This window comes from Thunnus thynnus, chromosome 22, assembly GCF_963924715.1.
Source record: "Thunnus thynnus chromosome 22, fThuThy2.1, whole genome shotgun sequence".
NCBI lineage: Eukaryota > Metazoa > Chordata > Actinopteri > Scombriformes > Scombridae > Thunnus > Thunnus thynnus.
Window position 1 is genome coordinate 17,644,736 of NC_089538.1, and position 19,471 is coordinate 17,664,206.

The window sequence follows — 19,471 nt, forward strand, 5'->3', positions numbered from 1 at the left end:
ATCACATCACAGTGAGAATTTCAAAAGAAGTAACAAAAGCAGTTTCTCTTTCTCTTAGTGGCTACAGCATATGTGCCTAACTGTTCATAATCCTAACCAGCTGCTACTGCTGCTGTTGCTGTGGCTTCTCTTTTTTTCAGAAAGTCAAACCAGGCAAAGCTTCCACTTAATAACATTTTGTTGATTATATCCAAATTTTAACAGTAATGGGTTGTTTTTATGTGTAGTTGAAGGGAACATTCTCAGGATAATTTAGGTATAAGGTTTGAAAGTAAAACTTGTAGTTAAATGTCTGCATGTGACATTATTGTTTGGGGGTCTGATGGATAAAAGAACCTTATCTCACAGTGCACAATGTCAGTAAAGAAAAAAGTACAGAATGACAGTTGCCTGAATCTGCTACATAACTGCAAGTATGTTTCCATAAAGGTGATACATGGAGCAACAATAGCATGTTGTTATTGTCTTTTTAACTACATTATGAAATCACAAATCACATGTGCTTTCAAATAAAATATTTATTGGTTTAACTAAAAACTTTATTTGCTCAAATTACATTCTGTCAAATCTTTCAATACTGATACTTTGTTATCAAGACAAAAGAACAAAGTGGTTTTTTTCCCCAAAACGTTATAAGCAAAAGATAATACGAAGGACAATGAAGAAATCTATGTTTTAGGTTGTGATGAAATCAAAGTGTCCATGTACTGCAAACGAAGTTTCCCCATCAGTAACCGAAGAGTTTCTGTGTCTCAGATACAGTAAATACGTTTCTCCTGCGTTCCAGTGTCTTTGACTTCATTGGATTCTAACAGCATTACATGCTAACTTTGATTTTTCCACACCATCATGTAAAATATTTCATCTTCTTATCTTTTATGACATAGCAACTCACATTCGAGATTAAATACTGTCATTGCAGATATCTAGGCATTTATTTTAAACTCAAACATGCACATACATACTGCAAGCAAGCCATTTGAGCTTTCCTTGTTTCAACAGGACATCTCATTTCACCATCACACTGTATAATTAGACACCAAAGAGAAAGATTCATGTCTATTATGTCAAAAATACAAAGCCACTCAAGCTCTTAGCCTCTTTTTTCTGTTCTTCATCACTCAATATGTCTCCCTCCTTTATTCCCTTTCTTCCTAGACAGTGACAAACACCAGCCTGGTGGTGTAGGCCAGGTCAGTGAGGTAAAGCAGGAAGTTGAGCACAGTGAGCACCGCCAGATACACGCACCCACAGCAGCTGGGAAGTGTGAAACACAACCAGTGGCATGATGGGATATCTCAGTCAGTCAGGAGCTGAAAGTGACCTCTGTTGTGCAACGATGGTTAAGATGAGTCTTTTTTTATTGAATGTGAGATCTTGTGTTGGCTGCTTTTCACATGCTCTGTTGATGTTTGTCATATATTCTGCAGAGAGACAAGAAAAAAAGAGACTGACTGAGAGACTAACATTTGTGGAAGTGATGATGTGTGTTTGGATTATCTTGATGCAAAATGCAAGCAAGGCACTACTGTATATTAATGAAACACAAGCATTATATAGGACTTTATTTCTTAAGTAGAAATTTCAGTCAGTTTATTCTAATTTGTAAAATGCTGTGGCCCTAACTTTATGATTCCTCTTTTAAGTCTTAACAGCCCATGTTGTAGAAATGCTCAGTATTCAGTCCTACTTGTTGTCTTATTTACTCTCTATTTTTGCTGAATATTACCAACAGGCTTTTTTTGTCTATGGGGTAATTAAGGCCTAATGTATTGAGGAAATGGTCTTCTGAATCATGAAAAGTCATAAATGATGATATACATAAACAACAAAAATATAAAGTGAAAAATTGCAACACCAATGCTCTAATTAAATTATTGCAAACTTCATCATCTATAACTGACGTGTCCAGGCTCAAACTAAAGTTGTGTAAAGACTGTGGAACATGTGAGGAACCTCGGTTTGCTGTTCAAGCTGTGACCTGTGCAGGGTAGATATATCATATACAGGAAGTGGAAGTTTGCCTGCTTTTAAATCTCAAGGGCTTGGAAAGTCCCTCAGTCTAAAATGGCACTGAACTGTTTGATATTGGTGCCCTCTAGTGTCCAAGCTGCAATGGTGTGCATTAAATTGTATTTATGTATCTCAAAATCATTAAACAAAAATCACAGATTTGCCTCAGAGGGCTGCACACCTCTTACCTGCAAAATTATGTCAAAACATGCAGAATTGTTGCATTTTTTCTGGCATTTCAGGTGTTTAACACATTACTCTGATCATGTCCTAATGTACTGTGGGTGCAGTACTATACAGGTCCACGGTGCATCTTTCATGCAGGCATCATTCCCAGAGAAAAAACACACTCTCTCATTCTGCCAATTCAAACCCTGAAAACTGCTAACTTCATAAGTATTGCAGCCTTTAACTCCAATACCACTGTTCTGTGTAATTAGACTCATTACTGGTCAGATTGTGAAGACAATGGTTGATGCATCACAAATACCGAACGTGACTCCTATGGCAAGCTGTTTTAACATTTAATCGAACCACACTCCTATCTGTAATTACATTTAGATGTCCATAATTGCATTTCTCCCAGTCAAAACTGTATTCTCACTAATCAGAATGGTAATTAAAGATATCCACAATAACATTCTTACTAGTAGAAATTGTATTTCAAGATATCTGCAACTTGTATCCACAACTTTGATTGTACTGGTCAAAAATACACTTAAGATATCTTAAAATCCTTAAACCCTTAGCTTGACTGGATATGTACTGCAGATATCTGTAATTCAATTCTTCCTTGTCAAAATGACATAGCATTCTTCCTAGGACAAATGACGTCACTGTTTCCATCCATGTGTATTGAGCTTTCAATTTCAGATGTCCACAGTTACATTTAACAGGGCTTGCCATACTCTCCTTTTGCATAGGTTGCATGCTTTGTTGCAATATTTTACATGTGCATTTGGAGCCAAGCCTCCAGGTACAGCACTGGACTGTGAAGCCAATTTGACATAGCAGCTAAACCTACTTCTGGTGACTCAAATAGCAAGTGAAAGTAAAATGAGAATAGATTGAGTCAGAGCACAGGAGAAAAGAAACAGGACATTTTTCTGGTGGATCCAAATTATTGTTGCTCTTCACTGATTTTTCTTTGAACAACATGGACGGTAAGATACTGTTACTGTTATTTCTTAACATTGCTCACTTTATATTCATCTGACATAACCATGCAGTACATTCTGGAAACTCATATTTTGGCAAAATATCATTTGAATGATAACATCTGAAACCACTACAGGCTAATTATTGTGATCAAATCATTGGCAATTGTGAAATATATCAACAAAGCATGCAAAATCCTACTTAAAAGGAGGAGTCACATGTTTGGTATGTGTGACTCATCAACCATTGTCTTTACATTCTGGCCAGTAACATCTGAACAGAGTAGCTCATGTCTGGCTCATTACATAAGTGTTGCTGAGAGTTTTGTCAGCTACATTAAACAACGTATAACTATATAAAATCCATCAATATACATAAGGAATAAAGTTATGTTTCACTTTCTGTTTTTTCTCTCCCTCTCTCTTACACACATACACACACATCTCTTGTATTTGCATGCCTGCTCTCTTTCACTTTCTCTTTTTTATTAATTAATTTCTCAACCCTCGTTAAACTACTGGGCAAATGTGTTGGCTATGGATAGAAATAAATCACCCCATAACTATAAATTGAAAAAAACACAAATTGAAGAATTTCTATATTTACTTCAAGCATCTTTTTCTGCATTATGTTCTGTAAAAAAAAGTTTTCATATCGGTGCATATCGGACAACATATAAGCCGATACGCATATATCTGTGATAGTCCAATATCTAAATTGGTCAAGCTCTACTAAATTTTAGTAAATGTGCACTGTCTCTGACAATAAATAAGCTTATCACATATTTTCTTCAGGCATGAGCTCTCTGCCGATTTGTCGCCTCACCGAACACACAAGCAAGCACCATTGGTTAATGTTCAATCTGAATAATGTGAAAACAGCAGAAGAAGAGATAAAGACTCAAGCAGGGTGTGAGAGAGGGAGGGTGTGTGACTACACAGAAAGTGACACATTAACATTGATGTAGTCTTGCACTATATTTCAGCAACCACTAGATGGAAGCACAATGCATGTTTAGTTATAGAAGCTAAACTGAAGTCCATTGTATTCAGTATAGTGATGAAAAGTTTACAAACACAATTTTTTATCAAGGTGTATGATCAGTATATGACATCAGTAAAGTAAACCATTTTTTTGTTAATTTTATTTTCAGCATTTTTTATCACCAATTAATGACTATAAGTGTGAACGCTTTGTGTTACAGCATACAGCTGACTCTTTTTAGACACTGTTACATCACGATTTTGTTCATGACATCAGGAGTTTTGAGAGCACAGTTCAACTTTGAGCATGTATTCACGTCTTTTGTCACCTATTGTCTAATCGTGTCTAGAAATCCAAACAGTCGGGAAAAAATGAATTACAGATTCTGATATGCTGGCAAAATCTGTTTTTTCTTAATAAAAAGGTGTACTGAAAGCTTAGAAAGAATATTAGAACAAATCACAATTTACATGTACCATGATGTCTTTTGTTTTAGGTTGCATTCCTGATGGAAATGTTTTAATGATTGTTAATTATTACAACATATGAAAAAAAAATATATTTGTTGCTCAGAGGCAGAAAAATTGAGAAACAGACAAAAGATCTGCAAACTGTAATAACAATGCCCAATAAATTTAATTAAAGTCCCCCTCCACTCAAAGTTTTTTTTTTTTTTTTTTTTTTTTTCAGTTAAACTTCTGAAATGAAATGTATTTGCATGTTCATAGATTCTGGAATTTTTTAATGAGGGAGAAGGGAGTAGATGTAATTTTAAGGGTTTTAACAAGATAATTTCACTTTTTTTCATGGAAAAAACATATCAGACACGAATTATTATTCAAAGTAGAGTATTTTATATACATCTTAAAATATATCTGAAGAGGATCTTTACTCAATTTTTTGACAGAACTTTCTGTCATGCTTTGTCAACAAACTCATTACTAATGTGGTTGCAATCTGTCAACTGTAAGTCCACACAAACACAAATGTACAGTATTAATTATACTTTGCCATTTGTCTCTTCTAGTGCTGACAACAAGGAGGATCCTCCTGCTGGGAAAAACAGGAGCTGGGAAAAGCAGCCTGGCTAACATCATATTGGGAGAAACCAAAACTGTCAATGGAAGAAGCATCACTTTGATTGACACTCCTGGTTTATTCGACCCAGGCAGGTCTGAGGAGGACATGAAGTCTGAGATACTGAAATGTTTCTCTCAGTGCACTCCTGGGCCTCATGCTTTTCTCATTGTACTTAAAGTAGAGAAATACACTAAGCATGAGAAAGCTGTCGTCAGGAAAATTTGTCAATATTTCTCTGAAGAAGCTCTCAAATATGCTGCAGTTGTCTTCACTCATGGTGACCAGCTTCCCAAAGGGCTGAAAATTGAGGAGTTTGTCAGTCAGAATGAATGCCTGAGTGATCTGGTGAAGAAGTGCAGCGGCCGATGCCACGTTGTTGATAATAAATACTGGACAGACAAGCAAAAGGATGAATATAGAAGCAACCAGTTCCAGGTGGAGCAGCTACTCAACACAGTAGACAAGATAGTCATGGTAAACAAAGGAGGCTGCTACACCAATGAGATGCTACAAGCAGTGGAGAAACAGTCAGAAACCAGTAATAAGACTAACAACAGGGTCCCTATGAATGTTTGGATCAAATTAACAGGCCCCACAGCAGAATCAGTGGCGAAAGCTTTCTTCGGGCCAGCTGTCGTAGTTTTACAGGAAACAAGGGAAGCAAGAAGAGGAGCAGAAGATGTAACGGCAGAAGCAGAAGAGGAAGCAAACAGTGCACAGAAAAAGCAAGTGTACATAATAAACAGAGTTATAAAAGGATCATTAATGCCAATATCACCCGGAAAAGGAGCTGAAGGAGGAGGTGCAAAAGTAACTGGAAGAGGAGGAACCACGGCAAGAGTCAAACCAGTGTCAGCAGGTAAGAAGTGATCAAAGACAATAATGGGAGCATTTTTGTGCCATTTTGTCCTAATTCAGAAGAACAAAAGAGAATGGAACATATTATAAGATCATGCTCAGCATCCATTTGGGAACAAGCTGATTTCCTGTAGGCCATTAATATTAGAGATGCAACAATTAGTCGATTAATTGACAGAAAATTCATCTGCAACTGCTTTGATAATTGGTTAATTGTTTAATTCATTTTTTAAGAAAAATACAAAAATTCTCAGGTTCCGGCTTCTTAGATGTGAACACTATTTAGTTTTTTTATTTTAGCCTTTTATGATGGTAAACTGAACATCTTTTGGTTAAGGACAGTTGGCTGGGACACAACAAGACATTTTAGGTTGCATCTTGGACTTTGGGAAATGGTGATGAACATTTTTTAAATCAACATTTCTTAGATAAACAACTAATCAATTAATTGAGAAAATAATTGACAGATTAATCGACAATGAAAAGAATCATTAGTTGCAGCCCTAATTAATATTAGAAAACACTGCAACATGAAATAACCAAATGCACAATATTACAGCTGTAGCCACAGTTTTAAGCTAATATCCAGTGCAAAGTATTCTGTCGAGTTGCCAGTTATGCTTGCAAGCTAATGTTAGCAATGAGGACTGGCCTCCCTCTACAGTGATTATTATGTGATGTTTATGCAAAGGAAGTGCTAATGTAATCAAGCTTGCAATATTTAGTCTTTGATGTGACAACATAAATTAATGGCTAGAATACTAACAGTGTAAGAGAATAAGCTAAAAGCAAATGGGCTGTTCAGTGTTAGTTATCAATCATTTTCTCTTCTAGTGCTACCAACAACAAGGATTGTCATCGCTGGAACAGCCGGAGCTGGGAAAAGCATCAGAGGTAACAACAGCACAGTGTCAATTTATGGAGACAACAAATATGTCTTTGAGGAGTTATACAAGGAGTTAAAATCTTCCCTGTGATTACAATTAATGTTTATATACTGTAGACATATTTCTATATGTATATGTTTAAACTGAGACTCAAAGTGGCAAGGTAGGAGAACAAGTCAAGATGAATTTTCATTATTCTCTTCTAGTGCTAAAAACATACAGGATTGTCCTGCTTGGAGAAACTGGAGTTGGGAAAAGCAGCCTGGCAAACGTCATATTTGGAGAGGATGTGTACAAGATGAAGAATAACCCCACCTCGGGAAGAAGTGAATGCCAAACAGAGTCCAAATCTGTTCATGGGAGAAGAATTACGTTAATTGACACTCCTAGTTTCTTTGACGCAGATAGACCAGAGCAGGAGCTGAAGCCTGAGATAGTGAGGTGTATCACTGAGTGTGCTCCTGGGCCTCATGCTTTTCTCATTGTGCTTAAAGTGGAGAAATTCACAGGGCAGGAGCAGGTTGTCATCTCGAAAATATGCCAGTATTTCTCTGAGGAAGCTTTCAAGTATGCTATAGTTGTCTTCACTCATGGTGAGCAGCTCCCTAAAGGCATGAAGATTGATGACTTTGTTGGTCAGACTGAAGGTTTGAAGGATCTGGTGAAGAAGTGTGGCGGCCGATACCATGTCGTTGATAATAAAAACTGGAACAACAACCAACAGGGTGACTACAGGAGCAACCAGTTCCAGGTGGAGCAGCTACTCAACACAGTAGACAAGATGGTGATGGAAAACAAAGGATGCTGCTACACCGGTGAGATGCTACAAGCAGTGGAAGGAAACAGGACATCAGTAGGAGACATGTCGCTGAAAGAGACCAGCAATAAGACTAACACCGGTATCTCTAAGAATGAGTGGATCAAATTAACAGGCCCTGCATCAGAATCATTGGTGGAAGTGTTCTTTGGGCCAGTTATCAAAACTGGGGCAGCAACAGGAGGAGCAGAAACAGCGGCAGTGGGAGAGGCAGAAGAAGAAGGGGAAGGAGAAGCATCAACAGAAGCAGAAGAAGATGTAGCAACAGAAGCAAAGGATGGAGAAGAAGAAGGAGACGAAGGGGCGGCAATAAAAGAATGTCAAGCAGAGGAAGAAAAAACAGGACACAAAGAAGAGGCAACAACAGAGGCAGAAGACGGAGAAGCAGAGGAAGAAAAAGCAGAAGGAGGAGGAGGAGGGAAAGCATTGACAGAAGCAGGTGGAGAACCCGAAGAAGGAGAAGAAGGGAAGTCGACAACAGAAGTAGATGAAGAAAAAAAAGAAGGAGAAAGACAAGAGGGAGAGGCAACAACAGACGCAAACAAAGAAGCACCAACAAAGGCAAAAAAAGGACAAGCAGCAAGTGGTGGATCAGGTGGTCTGTTTGGGATCCTTAAAAGAGCAGCAGCATCAGTAGCAGGAGCTGCAGGTGCAATAATAGCAGGAGCAGCAGCATTAGTAGCAGTAGCTGCAAGTGCAATAATAGCAGGAGCAACAGCATCAGTAGCAGGAGCTGTAGGTGCAGGAGGAGCAGCGAGTGCAGGAGGGGCAACAGGTGCAGGAGGGGCAGCATGTGCAGGGGGAGCAACAGGTGCAGGGGGAGCAACAGGAGCAGGTGGAGCAACAGGTGCAGCGGGAACAACAGGAGCAGGTGGAGCAACAAGTGCAGGAGTAGCAGCAGGAGCAGAAGGAGCAGCAGGAGCAGGTGGAGCAACAGGTGCAGCGGGAGCAACGGGGGCAGGTGGAGCAACAAGTGTGGGAGGAGCAGCAGGAGCAGGTGGAGCAGCAAGTGCAGGAGTAGCAGCAGGAGCAGGCGGAATAATAGTGAAATGTGTAGGAGCAATAACAGTAGCAGCAGTAGGAGGAGGAATATGGTATGCAGTAAATAAAATAAGAGCTTTTTTAAACGACCTGCCACGACGTATTGCAGTCATCTTGCTGGTGGTTGCCTTCTTCTCATTGCTACTGTTATCATTTTGTGTCCAAGTCAGAATGGCTGGGACCCTCCTCCTATTGTTTGGAGTATTACTATCGTTTTTATTGTTAATGTTGTTATTCTTGCTAGAAGAACATGGGTTATTCACTTGGATAAAAGCAGCAGTAGTAAGAGCAGCAAGTGCAGCAGGAACAGCAGCAAAAGTAGCACTGAGAGTAGCAATAGTAGTAAGAGGAAAATGGGTGGCAGTAAAAATAAATCAAGTGAAAGCTTTTTTGCTGGTGGTTGCTTTCTTCTCATTGCTACTGTTATCATTTTGTGTCCAAGTCAGAATGGCTGGGACCCTCCTCCTAGTGTTTGGAGTATTACTATTGTTTTTGTTGTTAGTGGTGTTGTTCTTCTTGCTAGAAGAAGAGAAGAGAGAGAAGGACATGAGGGAGAGGCAACAACAGAGGCAAAAGGAGAAGTAACAAGAAAAGCAGAAGAAGGAAAAGCAAAATCAAAAAAAGCAGAAGCAGTAAGTGACGGATCAGATAGTCTGTTTGGGTTCGTCACTGGGACCGGAGTGAACAGGAGCAGTGGTAGCAGCACTGGGAGTAGCTGCAGCAGTAGTAGGAGGAATAAGTGTAGTAGAAAAATAAATCAGGTAAAAGCTTTTTTGAAGAGCCAGCTACAGTGTATTAGAGTCATTTTGCTGGTGGTTGCCTTCTTCTCATTGCTACTGTTATCATTTTGAGTCAGAATGGCTGAGATCCTCCTCGTGTTGTTGTTGTAGTATTACTATTGTTTTTGTTGTTAGTGTTAGTATTCTTGCTAGTATAGATGTATGTAACTATTGGATTTTCAATAACCCAACTGCTGTAATAAGTGAAGTATCGGCTATTATCAGTTGGCCTGCCGTACTGTAACATTCAGCTTCACCATTTTTCAATAATTTTTAACCTTACAGCCACATTTATGCTTCTCCTTTGAGGTATTGAGATGATCCACCAAAAGTGGATAAAGTTATAGTTTAGTGTGAGACATAAATTATGTCATCATATATATTCTTTTCTTTTTTATATTCTATCAATTACTTTATGATAGAAAGTTTGTTGCAACTGGGAGAATGTTTTTTTTTTTTGTTTGTTTGTTTTTTGGGTTGTTGTTTTTTGCTTGAATTTATTTATTGTTTTTTATATTTTTTTCACACATATAATAATAACATAACAAGTAAAACAAAAAAGGGAAACAAAAGAAAACAAAACAAAGCAAAAACAAAAACCACACGAAAAACCACAAAAAATTAAACAGAAACAAACAAAAAAAGGAAAAATTATTATTATTATTATTATTATTATTATTATTATTATTATTATTATTATTATTATTATTATTATATACTTAGTAGTAGAGCACTCTTTTTGTAAAGCAAAAGATTTTGGGGAAATACCAGGGCCTATATATATCAAATGGCTCAAAGTTAAAGTGGATCTCAATAAAAGATTAAAGTAAAAGTCTTTACTTTTACTTTCTTTTCTTTTTATTGTATTTAAAGACCAGGACATAAACCATAGATAAATAACAGATTTTTTTAAAAAAAAACAACAACAACAACAACAACAACAAAAACGTGAAAACATAGATGTAAAAGTACAAAAAACAAAAAAAGCACAAAACAAAACAAAGCAAAAGGACAGCAAAAAACAAACATGCAATGACAGTAGACTATACAGGACAACATACAATAGAAATATGCAATAATCCAATACAATAATCAAACAAGGAGGGGAGACCAGATTCCAGAAAAGGAGACCAACACTTTTTAAATGAATTGTGTTATTTTTAAGGGTTGTGGACAGCTTCTCTAGTGTGGAGTGCTCAGTGATTTATGGAAAGTTTAGATCTATTTTGTCTTCACTCATGGTGACCAGCTCCCCGAGGGAATAAGTATTGAAGAGTTTGTCAATCAAGGTGAAGATCTGAGTGATCTGGTGAAGAAGTGTGCCGGCCGGTGCCACGTCATTGATAATAAATACTGGAAGGACAACAAAGAACACAACTACAGGAGCAATCAGTTCCAGCTGGCAGAGCTACACAAGACAATAGACAAAATATCTGAAGCAAACAATGGAAGCTGCTTTACCAATGAGATGCTAAAAGCAGTGAAAACAGAAACACAGAGAGAGGAAGAGCACATTAGACAGTCATCAGCAAACATGACACAGGAAGAGATTAGAAATAAGGCTAAAATCAATGTTTCTGAAATGATGATCAGATTTGCAGGTGCTGCAACAGGTGCATTGTTAGGAGCTTTGCTTGGTGTGGTTACATCAACAGCAGGAGGAAGAGTATTGGCCGCTCAGAGTGGTGCAATAAAGGGCGGTTGGATGGGATATAATGCAGCTGAAGGAGCGGGCACTCGAGGGGAAGCCGCACAGAAAACATTGGAGACTGTGTGGAACCAATTTGCCAAATGATGTTTACGTTTGAAAAATTGTTGATACTGACTTGGTGGAAAATTTTAAAAGGACCCCCTTAAAAATTCCTGATAATCAAAAAGTAAATCTATTAAGGACAGGTTTAAGACATTAATTATGGATTTGACAATCATCAGACTGTCATGTTATGGCTTTCTTGAAAGATGAAAGGGTTCAATAATCTGAAATGATCTATAACAATTTATGTTGCACTTTCCATGACTTTAAGATGGTGATTAATGTTGGGTTTTTTGTTTTTATTAGTTTACTCTTTATTGAAGAATTTTTGCATTTTGTCATTCAACAAGTTAATAGCTGCATGTTGTGTGTTGTTAAGTTTTTTCAGTTTCATTTTTGTTGCACCAAATGACACAGATCATTAATGATAGGACTTTATATAGCTTTTTTATGACTCCTTTGGTTAATCAAAATGAATTCTATCTGAGAAAGGTAATAGACATTTATAATGATATTGTGATGACTTCTGTACTTTTGAAAGATTAAAAAATGTTATGATTTGTTTGTATAACTCTTCATTTAAACTTTTCATAACTTTGAGATGCGGAAAAATGCTTTTCTGTTTGTTTTTTTCAATTTGTGTTTATTTGTTTTTTACTCAAGTTATGGCTTGTGTTGAGTTATTTAACCATTAAACAGCTGTGTGCTTATGCTGTGTTTTCCAGTCTCTGTTTTGTACAATAAATACACAGATGACACCTCAAAGTAGCTTCTCATATTTTTAAGATTCAAACTACCAGACTGAGTTACAATCACAATTTCTAAGGTTTCCAAAGATTGCAACCTGTTTTTTAATGCTTGAGTACAGTAAAATCACCTCCAGTGGTGAAAAGTACCCAACTGTTATTCTGGTTATACAGCCTGTTAATATCCTCCAACTGAATGTGCCTATTTACATTAATGAACCCACTGAACAGCATTCCTTTCAAACTGTACCATCCCACACACCGTCACATCACCACCCTTAAAGGCAATGAAAAAGTGCAGCCACGCTCCCCCTGATACATTCCTCTATCCAAAACCCAGACAAAGCTTTGATTAGAATTTCAAAGATTACAAGAAATGAAAGCAAGCAGCTGTAGCTCTTGAAAGTTACTAAAGCTGGTAACTATCTAACTAGTTTGGCAAAGTAAGAAAGAAAAATTCCCTGATTAACATATTGTTACTAAGATAAATATATTAATGGTGTCACATGCGGTGGGAAGAGAGATGATGATCCTTTGAACTGCAATGCAAATGCTGGATTTTATGATGAAATATCATATAAAGAGTTTAGAGGAGTTTTTTTATTAATCATCTTTGTGATAATTTAAAAGATATGAATTATATTATATACATTCACCATGCACTTTATTAGGAACACCTGTGCAATTTAATGCAATCCAATACAACAGCTCTGCCATAAATTATTTTACAGAGCTTATACATTTTCAGTTTTTGTTTACATTGTCAGAAAGGTGATAATTCTACTTTTTTGTTTATTATTGAGGTCATACTGGGTGGTGGTGGTGTACTGGTGTACGTTATATTGAAGCTGTGCCTAATAATTTGCCTCATGTACCGTATGTTAGGGTGGATAATATTTTAGGAACACTTTTCAATATAATACAAGGGTGGATCAGCTGTCAGTCAGCTTTAACAGCTGTAGAGAGCACACATGTGCACTGTGATAATACTAATACCCTGGGTTCTTAAAATTTTAGAACCAGTTTTTTTTTTTTTTGGTGCAATGTGAGCTGTCAATTTAAGCATGGTAAGTCATTCACTTAGTTTAACCATTACTATATCAGACTTTGACCATAATACATTTGCCTGTTTATCTCTGTTGCTGTTGCAGTGTTTTGGTGTGAAAACTGTTTGGGCAGGGAGACTTAAGGTGAAAGTGTATCACACACCACAAGCGTGAGAGTTGGCAATCCTGGACTAAAACTATCACCACCGAAACTATCTACAACAAGTGTGAGTGAGTTGAATGATTTTGGGATCTCAGTAGCGATCCTTTGGTCAGCTCAAATTACCCCAAGTGCCTCTGCAGATGTGGCCCTGTGGTTTCTCCTCTTCACTCTCTGTAGCTTTACCTCTTAATCTTAATCTTAGCCAACTGTAATCATACCATAACCTTGCAACTAAATGCAGATTGTTCACAATTCATGCTGAGCTAATTATGTCTATGTTTTTCTGTGATTGTAATTCTCAGTCTTTATAAAGCACTGTGTTCAAGCTGACAGCAGCTGCTTTATTTTTGACATTGCATCAGTACAGTTTTTAGTCTGAGTAGGACATTTAGTGGTTCAAAGTGGTAATGCTGCATGATGTTAATTTTAAACAATTTACTGTGTCAAAGTATTTCCTCAGTTTAGATTTGTTTTTTTTTATTTTTCCATGGTGGGAAATCACAACACATGAATGGAAGAAATGTCCAAAACCTAATTGATGTCATCATGATTATAGGTGGATGATTATCCTACAGTCAGCATCATATAATCATCATCAATGTTATCATCATCATTGCATCTTAATAACACATGATCTATTTTTGTTTTTTGGATGTGTCCATTTGCAAGTAGTCATGTGGAGCTGATCCAGTATCATTTACAAGGGAAAGCGAAAGAAAATAAAGCCCCTCAGAGCACACTGTTCACTCAGGAGGCAGGGTGGCATACAGAGAAGTGTCATACTTATTAAAAGCTTTTTTCCATAAGTTCAGGTAAAATGGATGAATACCAACATTCATTATTCTTTGAAGCTAAAGAGCTGACAGACAGAGAGAAGCAGAAGATCAGGAGACACTTTCAGAAAAGACGTTATTCTGGGGGCGGTGATTGTGGAATGACTGACAAGGCTGGAGACAACACTTGTAAAATGTGCTTTAAGGAAAAAGAAAGTAAGTTATGACAGTGGGTTAGACGGAGTTATATGTAGAATTTACTTTGTAGTTGGAGCTTAAATGTAGGCTTTTGTTGGGACTGGACTTTGTTGTGTTTTACAGACCAGGAAAGGGTTTTGCAGAGGAAGTTTCACACTATCTCCCTTCCTTCTGGGGAGCTACAACTGACTGTGAGCCAAACCAATTTGCCTCAGACCCCTAAACCCACTGATCAGCCATCTACCAGTCCCTCACAGGTGAGCTAACAGGGTACTATTGACCTTAAGTAACCTAGGCCAACGCTTGCATAATTATGGTAAAAAAACGAACATCATAACAAAATGATCTAGTCAAACCAGTGTGGAGGGATTTCCCAGGAGTCTTTTTCAAAGTTTTTATGACATCTTTTTTATGATTTATAGAAAATAAAATGCAGTAATCTGATTAGACTTACATTACTATAAAATAATTTGTTTATTGTTGTTTTTCTCCTTTAGACGTTCAAAAAAGAGAACACAAAAGGCCTTGAGAAGATTTTCAAGACGGATGTTTTCCTCCTGTATTACCTGAGAGACAACCCCAAAGCATTCAAACTCTTAGAGAAGCAGCTCTCTGCTATTGGCTGCAAGGTGGAGGTAAACTTTGATGAAGAGGAGGCAGTGGTTAGGGGGGATATTGAGAAGGGGCCTGGAGGAGCTTGTGGCAGTGCTGCAGAGAGATGGGAACTACAGGTGGATAAGGTCTTCATTGGTTTTACTGAGAGCTACCTCTGCTATCATGTGGTTGAGCCAAAACAAGTGAAAATCCTACTGCAGGACCTAAACTTTGTGACTGATGTTATCAAAGTGTACACAGAGGGTGGTTACACTGTGGTTGTGGGAGAGGCTCAGGCTGTGAAGGAGAGAATAGCAAATCTGGAGAAGAGACTGCCGACTCGTAAGAAACTCCCAGTTGTGGAGAAGTAGTTCAGACTGGTAGGAGAGGAGTTTAGTCGAGAAATGTGTGCACATTGCCCAGAAGTTAAAATCCTCCAAGGTAATGTGAATCTTGGAGGGCCCTGACAATGAGGTGCAGTTAGGAGTGACAAAACTTGAAGAACTGATCAAAAAGGTAAAAAGAAAGAGAGTTAAGCTGTCTACAGCTTTAATGACCTTCATGACATCCAGCGGTGTCATCTCTAAGTACCAGACTTGCCTCCAGCAAAGCCTCAGAAACCCTGTTGCCGTAGAGGTTGGGTCAGACCTGGTACTGTCGAGTTTGTCCTCTGATGCCCTGCATGAGGCTGAGGCAGCAGTGCTGAGAGACCTGAGTGATGTCACTGTGCAGCTGCAGGGCACCGCAGCTCTACCTCAAGATCTAGACAAAGTGAAGGAAATCCTGATCAAAGCCAAAAACCAGGCAAACCTTCGAGAGCTAAGAGTGGATGTCAGCTTAATCCCAGGTCCCAGTGGAGCTATGATGACCAGAGTACAACTGGTAGGCTACAATGAAAATGTGAACAAGCTGAAAGAGGTTCTGCAAGACTACCAGATGAACCAAGTCAGGACACAAGAGGTTCTGAACTTACCAAACCCTGATATGACTGACAAGTTTGATAAATTCTTGGGCACATTTCAAACTTGGCTCTCTACCTTGGGCAGCATTACTGAGGGAGAGGACCAAGCTTGAAATGCGTTTCCTTCCTTCCTTGACTATTTTCACTGACCCATTTCAGAGGCCTTTTTCCACAGTTTTCCGTTAAACCACTTTCTGTCACAAATTTACATAAATACTATTAGATCCATAATAACTTTCGTCTAGATTAATGGGTATCCATTTTGTATCTATTAGTGGTGTGCCCAAATACAAATCTATTATTCAGCAAAGCACAAATAGTGAGTTTTTTACAAACATTTATTTTACAAATATATATATATTGTACAAATATTTTAAAATTTATTTGTGTTCGGGAAGAAAAAATAAAACATAAATACCAGCGCGCTGGTCAGTTACTTCTGTAGCTCAGTCTCTCTCCTCTGCTCCGCTGTTACGTCTATCAACAGGTCTCAGTGAGGGGAGTAACAGCCACATCACTCCCGGAGTTGGGGATGTTCCCCAGAGATAAAGCTGAGCTACTGACACAAGCAAAGTGCTCTCAAGGGACTCTCTTAGTTAGGTTAGGTTGTAGTAGTTAGGTTGTAAACAAATAGGCAATAAATGAAAAATGCAAAGCAAGAATTGCCTTTGAAGTTCTTCCCTACACGTTACACGCTGTGCTGTCTCTGGGAAGAATGACAAGTCCTGGAGTTTAGAATGCTCCCCACATGGCTACTCCTTCCAGCACAGCACAAGAAGCATGACAGTGTCAGGACCCCAGTCCTCAAGGATCGGAGTATACCTGGATTATAACGTAGGTACTCTGTCTTTTTATAGCATCTCCGACACCATGTTTCTGCTGCACAAAGTCCACACCACGTTCACTCAGCCTCTCTATCCTGGCGTCGGGCTAAAGGGCGGTGGATCTTATTCAAGCAGTGCATGTTATGCGGAACTGATAAAATTATGGTGATAACATTATATTGAGGTGTTTTTCTCTGTGTGCCATTAATGATCATGCTGCAATTGGGCCTCAAATATAAATGATGTCATATGATAGGTAAGACAAGTTTGTTTGTACTGTATAGCACATTTCATACACAAAAGCAATTCACAGTGCTTTACACAATGCACTAAAAACAAAACAAAACAAAAAAACTGAGAGGATATGATTTTACAAGAATTAAATATTGTGAAATGAATGTTGAAGCCTGCCTCATCACAACTGTAAGGCCTTCCTTGCCCACTAATAGAATTTTTGCTCTGTAGCTTTTCAACTCTAACAAAGAAACAAAATTAAGAAATACTGGCAACTATTTAAAAATGAATATAACTAGAAGAAAATGCATTTCTGCAGCTTTAAACCCACACTTTGAGTAATCACTTTCAAACCAGTTTCCTAATTGCAAAACAGTTAACAGTAAAAGGGAAGAATGACATGCTTTGTGCAATTGTTGGGATGTTTTTCCTGTCGCTTGAGCTTTCCAAGCTTAGATATTTTTTATTAGACACCACATCGGTCTATGTTAAAGGCTTGACTTTTGAAAATCTTTAAAATACATTTACTGCTGCTTTGTGTTATGGCCCGATACGATTATATTATGGCAGATTTATCCCACTTAATGTGACATGTTTGTTGAATTGTTTGCTTTCACTCGTTCCATTTGGATTGACAACATTTTGAAATACTTATTTGCATAAAATGGCTGCTGAGAAATGGAAAGCCATGCCACAGTTACGTTTGTTTTGGTGTATTTAGGGTCCACTATGTTACTTTTTTTCAAACTACAACTGTTTTATGAGAAATTAAGATATCTTGGATCTTGGATTTTTTTTTTTTATCAGGTTTTAGGGAAAGGAAAGTAATTACATGTACAATATATCTTAAGGTGATGCTAATCTGGGCGTCTCTATCCAAAATTGTTCAATAATTCACTACTCACATTGTAGGGAATTTTATCTAGAGGAAAACAAAGTCTCAGACAGCAATAAAGGAAGCTCTTGGTAGAAACACATTGTTAAGTGGTTTCGGACACATCCATTGTCTTCGCCCTTTCCATACAGAGGTCAAGCGTCACAGTCAACTACAGCCCAGCATGTCTGCAGCTGATAGAGATTTATCCTGTTGCACTGAGGCTGCATGATGAAGACACTGAACAGTGTCTGAAACCTCGGCAGGTTGGATGCTTGCTAACACAGGAGAGTGAACTTTGCTCTTGCTGAATCAGATAACTCACCCTCCCTGCTGAGATAGATGGAGATAGTTGCCAGTTAATTAGATACAATCTTCAGTAGCTAAAATTAGAGAAATGTCATACTGACAATGTGACACAGATATGAAGGAGGACTATTATGCTGTGAATAACCCATTTGTTGTCAATGAGCTCAGTGTTTTTATAGCAAGTTTAGCATAACATATCATAGCTCTGAATGTCATACTACAAGCAGCAAGTTTCCAGTTTGTCCCATTTGCTTTAGGACTTCTGAAGCAAATAAGGCATCAAGGCCTGATGGTTTGACAGGAACCGTGTTAAAGAACTACTGCTCTCTGTTAAAAGGAGATTTTACTGGGGTATTTTTATTTTATAAGATGGTATCACTGCTCCCAGCACTTGGAAGCTTTATTTCTTTGTTAATGTTGATTAGTTGTCAAGAAATGTATGCTACCACCTGTATCTACCTGCAAGAACAACTGGAGACCCCAGACCTTCTTAGGTGTGTATAGATGTTTATTCATGAGAATTAGACCTCTGAGTCAAATGTAAGTAATGTCACTATGTAGGATAATATCAAGAAGTTCCAGAAAGGCTTTACCTAGACACAAGGCGTTTTCAGGCTCACCGAGAATTAGAATATCATAAGAATAAATAACAAGTAACAAACATGAGTTTTCTCCAAATTCTAATAAAAATTGTGAATAAGATCCAGGTGGTTGAAAGAGTGTAACTTTGTGGAATGAATGGCATTTGTTACCTTGGGAAAAGTAATTAATCCCTGATGGAGACTTAGAATAAGGGCCTCAAATTGAATTGAAAATAGACTTACATACCTATTAAGGCGACACCTCCACCTTGTTTATTAGCCCGAAAATCATGAGTCAGGTGTAGCTTTATGCTCAAGAATAAGATCATTCATCAGTAAGGCTTATATTTAAGGCTTATATTTGTAAAACCGAATCTGGAACTTGTTGCAGCATTCAGGATTATAACAGGAAGGTCTGTAGAGCTAACATCAGATAAATATTAATTGGAATGAGACATCATGTATTATCGACAGTTTTGGATTGTATAATGCTACCTCCCATTCCTTTGTCTGTGAATGAGTGCATATAACATAGAGCTCATTAAATATTTCTTTAACTGATGTAATAACAATGCTTTATTGTCATTTCTGTATTTTGTCAGCTTCATCAGATGTGGAAGCACAGTTACTGGGAAAGGTCACCACCCCCCTTCCTTTTAATGTAGCCTATTATTATTATTATTATTATTATTATTATTATTATTATTATTATCATTATTATCATTATTATTACTATTCGTAGTAGTAGTAAAACACAAGGGTCACGGTGATTTGTCTTAAATTCTGTGTTGTTTTTTA

At 37.7% G+C, this 19,471-nt stretch overlaps 1 protein-coding gene and 1 long non-coding RNA gene across 4 annotated transcripts; one reads left to right on the forward strand and one right to left on the reverse strand.

The window, feature by feature from the left end:
• Positions 1-147: 147 nt before the first annotated feature.
• LOC137174826 (uncharacterized) lies at positions 148-18,120 on the reverse strand. The gene is made up of 3 exons (XR_010925476.1): positions 16,270-18,120; positions 15,448-15,652; positions 148-1,424 (listed from the first exon to the last, which is right to left on the reverse strand). It is a non-coding gene; the product is annotated as an uncharacterized lncRNA (long non-coding RNA).
• On the forward strand, positions 3,040-10,524 carry LOC137174655 (GTPase IMAP family member 8-like). 3 transcript variants are annotated; one of them, XM_067580078.1, is made up of 5 exons: positions 3,040-3,176; positions 5,183-6,094; positions 6,928-6,987; positions 7,187-8,572; positions 8,609-10,524. In XM_067580078.1, exons 1-5 carry the CDS (start codon positions 3,170-3,172, stop codon positions 9,421-9,423), a joined length of 3,180 nt encoding a protein of 1,059 aa, XP_067436179.1. In that variant the 5' UTR covers positions 3,040-3,169; the 3' UTR covers positions 9,424-10,524. The 3 variants fall into 3 exon arrangements, with proteins under 3 accessions (XP_067436179.1, XP_067436180.1, XP_067436178.1); XM_067580079.1 differs by having other exon boundaries at positions 7,187-8,154; positions 8,323-10,524; XM_067580077.1 differs by having other exon boundaries at positions 7,187-10,524.
• Positions 18,121-19,471: the final 1,351 nt, after the last annotated feature.